Source organism: Corvus brachyrhynchos, unplaced genomic scaffold, assembly GCF_000691975.1.
Source record: "Corvus brachyrhynchos isolate BGI_N302 unplaced genomic scaffold, ASM69197v1 scaffold318, whole genome shotgun sequence".
Classification (NCBI taxonomy): Eukaryota; Metazoa; Chordata; class Aves; order Passeriformes; family Corvidae; genus Corvus; species Corvus brachyrhynchos.
In genome coordinates, this window is record NW_008239537.1 from 112,551 (window position 1) to 118,361 (window position 5,811).

The following is a 5,811-nucleotide window of genomic DNA, read 5'->3' on the forward strand; positions in this document are numbered from 1 at the left end:
CCTCCCGAAGGGGGGCGGCTCCAGCCCGAGCTGGGACGGGGGCAGCGAGGGGACGCCGGGGTGGGGGAGGGGCGTGGTTTGGGGCCGAGCCGTCCCAGGGGTGGGACGAGCCCCCCGCGCCCCCGCCGCAGCTCGGCTGTCCCACCCCAAATCTCCCAATTTAGGCTCAAAACTGCTCTGAAAGCAGAGAGGGAATTCAGTTTTTCCCATTTCCCCCATTTTTTCCCCATTCTCCCCCCCATTTTTGTCCTATTTTTATCCCATTGTCCCCAATTTTTCCTCATTTTTATCCCATTTTTGCCCCATTTTTACGCCAATTTCGCCCGATTTTTGTCCCATTTTTGCTCCATTTTTCCTCCGTTTCTGCTCAAATTTTGCCCCCGTTTTCACCCAATTTAAGCCTCATTTGTGCCCCATTTTTAACCCAATTTGCCCCATTTTAATCCCATTTTTTCCCCATTTCTGCTCCATCTCTGCCCCATTCCCCCCATTTTTACCCAAATTTTGCCCAATTTTAACCCCCTTCCCTCCCCATTTTTACCCCAATTTTTCCCCCATTTCAGCCCCATTATTCCTCCACTTCTGCCCCATTTTTACCCAAATTTTTCCTCATTTCCCCCGATTTCCCTCGATTTCCCCCCCATTTTTTCCCATTTCCCCACATTTTCCCCCATTTTTCCCCATTTTCCCCCTTCCCTCCCAATTTTTCCCACTCTCCCAAACCCCCCAATCCCACAAAAATCCCCAAATCCCATAAAACTCCCAAACCCAGAGAGGGAATTCCTCACTGGGGGGGAGCCAGGAATTTGGTTTTCCCTTCAAAAAGGGCTTTTTTTCAACCCAAACACTCCCCAAATATCGTTTTTTCCCTCTGGCACCTCTCAATAACCTCAGATCTGGCCCCAAATATTTCCCGGGATCCTTTTGGGATTGTGGAGCAGAAAAAGGATCTTTGCTCCCCCCCCCCAATTTTTACTTTTTCCTCCCCATTTTGCAGCCGCTTCGCTCCCTATTTTTAATTATCCCATAAAATTTCCTACTAAAAATTAGTATTTAATAATATAAAAATGAAATGATTTTTTGAGCCCCAAACGGATTATTTTAGGGGACGAAAAACTCCAGTAATCCCCAATTTTGGGGCGAATTCATGTGAAAAAAGCGAATTTGAAGGCCCCAAACCCCACAGAAATCCCAATTTTGAGGCGAATTTACCCCCTAAAAATTTTAGGGACGTAAAATCTGCTTCTAATCCCTATAAAAATCCCAAACTCCCAAATCGCGGACCTAAATCCCATTTTTCCATTTAGGATTTTTCCTTCTCCTCCTTTTCCTGGTGGGGAAAATCCCCCAAATTCCCGTTTTTTCCCCATTTTCGGGGGGTTTGGTGGCACAGAGCCCCTTTGTCCCTTTTTTCCCCCTGGAAAGGTGGGAAGGGGCCCGAAATGGGGAAAAAAACCGGGAATTTTTGTGGGATGAGGTCAAACCCTTCCCCTCCCCGAGCGCGGCCTCTTCCTCCTCCTCCTCCTTACCCTCCTCCCCCTTTTTTGGGATGAAAAGGCGATTTTTAGGGAAAGGTACAAAGGGATCCTTTCAGGCAGCAGGGGGGGAGCTCAGGGCCCTGCCGGCGAATTTTTTGGGGCTTTTATTTTGATTTATTTTGATTTCTTTTTAAATTGTTTATGGTTTTTTTTTTTTTTTTTACTTTTTTGGTATTTTTTAGATGTTTTTTGTTGTTTTCTCTCTATTTTTGGGGTATTTTTTTGCATGATTTTAATTTTTGGGGGGGGTTGTATTTTTTTAATGCTTTGGGGGTAACTTTTTTGTCTTTTTAAAATTTTTTTGGGGTATTTTTAATATATTTTTCGTGTATTCTTTTATATTTTTGTGTATCTTTTAATTTTAAAAAAAATTCAATATTTTTTTGGGGCAAGACCATGGGAATTTGAGGTGAAACCCCAGGAATTTGGGGAGAAATTCTGGGATTTTGGGGTGAAATGTTGGGAATTCAGTGAATGGGTTTGGGGCATTCTTTGGGATTTTTTTGGGTCTTTTTAGGGATTTTTCCCCTGGACTTCCCGAATTTTTTCCCCCAGGGTCGCTCTGAGCAGGGCGGAGTTGCTTCACCCTTTAATTTTTTAGGATCCTTCCCCAAAATTTGGGATTTTTTGCCCCCTAAATGCCTGAAATTCAGGATTTTCATCCGGCTCCAAACCCTAAAAGTTCCTTTATTTTTTTTCCCGGCTGGAGTGAGGAAGAGGTGAAAAAAAAAGGGATTTAGGATCCTTTGATGGCGAATTCTCCCATCCCCCCATCCCAAAAAAAACCTATTTGGGGTGGCACTGAGCCAGGGCCCCAAAAGCCACGGGGACAAAGCCACCCCTGTGTCCCAGAACCGGAAAAATCCCCAAAAATAAATAAATCCAGGGGAAAAAAATTAAAAAAACATCAAAACCACCAAAAATCCCAAAAAACCCTTGACCCTAGAAGGGATTTTTTGATGGGGGCTGGGCTGAGGGTCCCAAGGTTTGAAGGGAGATCGGGTTCAGGGATTTTTTTATTATTATTTTTGGGGTTTTTTGGGCTTTTTTTTGGGAAAAAGCAGAAAAAAGCCCAGCGGGGCTGCAGGTTAATTAATTAATTAATGAAGGCTCAGGCCTGCAGGGGATTAATGGGGTCGGGGGAGTCATTAGGAGCAATTAGGATCAGGAGGCTCCTGGAGTGTGAGGACCCTGCCCCTGCTTGGGGTTAAAAATGACCCCAAATGACCCCAAATGACCCCAAAATAGGGGTTTTGAGGAGCAGCCCCGACCTGGAGGGTTTGGGGTCAAAAATGACCCAAAATTACCTGAAAGTTCCCCCAAAATGACCCCAAAGTTACTCCAACGAGTTAAAAGTGACCCAAAATTACCCCAAAATTGGGGTTTGGATGGTTAAAAATGACCCCAAAATGACCCAAATTGGGGTTTGGAGGGGTAGCTCTGCCCCAAGCCTGGTTTGGGGTTAAAATTGACCCAGAATTACCCAAAACTATGCCAAAAATTACCCCAAACTGGGGGTGTGAAGGGGCAGCTCTGAATTTTGGGGTCTCCCAGCTCAGAATTTGGGCTCCCAACCCTGAATTTCGGGGAATCTGATTTTTTGGGGGCATCTTTCCAGGTTTTGATGCATCTATCCCAGATTTTGGGGCATCTTTCCTGGATTTGGGGCATCTTTGTCTGATTTTGGGGAAGGTATCCCTGGGTTTGGGGCATCTTTTTGTCTTCTGGGGCACTTTCCTGCTTTCCAGGCAGCACAAGGGGCTCCGTGGCCCGGATTTTTTGGGATCTTGGGGATTCCCAGGAGAGCTGGAGTTTCCCTGACGCGGCCGCTGCCAAGCCCAGCTGCAGCCCCACAAAGGGCTCCTTCATCCCAAATCCTGGCTTTTTCTGGGAATTTTTGTAAAAATAGCAACGGATCCAGAGGGGGGAGAGGACAAGAAGGGACTTTTGTCACCTGGTGGGGGGGAGGGGAGGGAATTCCTGCCAGGATTTGGGGGATTCCTGTGGAATTTGGGCTCATTTTCTGATGGAATTTGGGGCATCTTCTTGGGTTTTGGGGCATTTTCCCCGGGTTTCAGGACATCTTGCCTGGATTTTGGGGCGTTTTTCCCGGATTTTGGGCATCATTCCCAGGTTTTGGGGCATTTTTCCCAAGTTCCCCCCATCCCGGGTGATTCCTGCCTTCCCAAAAATGCCCAGGAGCGGCTGAAGGGGGCACTGAGAGCCAGGAGGTTTTTAAGGAGTTCCAGAGACTTTTTTGGGACAAACCGGGCCAAAATCCAGGAATCGGGATCCGGAAAAGAGGAAGAAAAGCCAAGGTGACCTGAAAATCCCTGGAATAGGGCGATTGATCCCAAAAATTGGGTGGCAATAAATGATCCCTGGAATTTTCTGGTGGCCACGGAGCCACTTGCCAGGAGTTTGGGGCATTTTTCCTGAATTTTGAATCATTTTTTCTGGAATTTGGAGCATTCTTCCGAAATGTTGGGGCACTTTCCCTGATTTCTCTGGCTGAGGATGAACGACCCCAACCCCTTTTCCCGGGATTCCCACCCAAGGAGAACAAAAAGCAGGAAAATTCCACAATTCTAGGTTTTTTTTCCCAGAGCTTTAATTCCAATAAAAGATAAAAAAAGTAGGAAACGAATCCGGTATAAAACGGGCGGGAATTTAGGATCTGTCCTGGTTTGAGACAAAGGGACACAAAGGGCCAGGAAAAACCAGGAAAAAGGGCTCCAAAAATTTGGGAATTCAGTACAAAACTTCGGCTCCCAGCTTGGGAAAAATAGAAAAAATTCCCTGCTCCCATGGGAGAGGGAAAATACAAAAATTTGGGATTTTTTCCCACTTTTCTTCTTAAAAATCTTCTTTTCCACCAGGAACAGCAGATCCAGAGGTTTGGGAAGCTCCAAAAAAAATCAGGAATAAATTAATCCAGGGAAAGGCCTCAAAATCCCTTTTTTTTTTTTTTTGGAAAGCTCCCCAGATAAACCCTGGTTTTTTGGGGAAAAATTGAAGGAATTCCCAGGATTTTGGAGCTTTTCCTGTCGTTGCTGCAGTTCCTGGGATTTGGGAGGGTTTTTTCCAGGAAAAAGTGGGAAAAGCAGCTGGAAAAAGCAACGGCAGCTGCGGGGATGAAGCAGCTCCAAAGGGAGGCGAAAATTCTCAAAAATTCCCCAAAAATCCAGGATTTTGCTCAGGTTTTGGGGTTTATCCCTCGGAAATGCGAAGTTTGGGAATAAATCCGGAGGAATTCCGGCATTCCGGAGCTTCATCCCAGAAAAAACTGTGCTGAAAAGAGGGAATTTGGGAAGAAAAATTGGGAAAAAATGGGATTTAAGCAGGACTTATTCCCAGGGTTCCCAATCCAGGTTTTCCCATGGATAAAATCCCCAAACTTTGGGAATGAGGTGGAAAAAAATGGGAATGATTTCCAGAAGTTCCCTTCAGAACCAAAGCCTTCCCTCGCTTTTCCCAAATCCGGATTTTCCCAACCCAAATCCACGGAAGCGCCTCCCTTTTCCCAAAAATCTAGCTCCAAAAAGCCCAAAATTCCCAAATCTCCCCCATCCCAGCAGCCAGAAAGGTGGGAAAATCCATCCTGGAATCGCAAAAAAGAGGGAAAAAACCTCCAAAAAATCCCAACTGTGCTTCCAAACTTTTCTATTCCCCCCAAACCCAGGGGGTTTTTTTGGGAAGAGCAGGACCCGGAGTTCCTTGGCTGCGTCCCGAGGAGAATCCCGGGATTTTTCTGATCCAAATCCGTGGAATTTCAGGATTTTTCCAGCATCAGAGGAGCTTCCTGTGCAGGATTTCCCAGGCCATCCTCTTCCGGAAGTAGGGCATGTGTTGCTTCGGGAATTTGGGGAGGAAAAATGGGAATTTCAGTCAGGGTTTGCTCAGCTAGGGACAGATTCCTGCTCTTTTTCCATGGAAAACTGGGGAAAATGGGGGAAATTTGGGGCTTTGGGGTTGTGAGAATGGGGGAAAAAGTGGGAATTTCTTGGGATTCAGGCAAAACATGGTGGAATGTATCCCAGATTTTGCTGGGATTTTGGGGTTTTCCTGGCCCTGGGGGGTGGGAGTGGAGGGAATTTGGGAATGTTGGGATCTGGGAATGCTGTCCCACAATCAGGAGCCATTTGGGATCTTCCCGGGGGAAAGACCACAGGAACTGGGGGAGAAATTTCGGATTTCCCCAAAATGTTGCTGGAATTCCGGGGGTTCGGGGGATTTTCCTGGCGCTGGGGGGCCCTGGGAGCAGCGGGAACGG

General features: G+C 46.5%; 1 protein-coding gene across 1 annotated transcript in view; it reads right to left on the bottom strand.

Moving 5' to 3' along the window:
• Positions 1–4,124: 4,124 nt before the first annotated feature.
• LOC103620431 (sentrin-specific protease 1) overlaps positions 4,125–5,811 on the bottom strand; it is a 10,392-nt gene continuing 8,705 nt past the window's right edge. Inside the window, exon 16 of the mRNA XM_017741206.1 lies at positions 4,125–5,418. Within this exon, the coding sequence (XP_017596695.1) occupies positions 4,985–5,418 (434 nt within the window). The 3' untranslated portion in view covers positions 4,125–4,984. The remainder of the gene's footprint in view (positions 5,419–5,811) is intronic.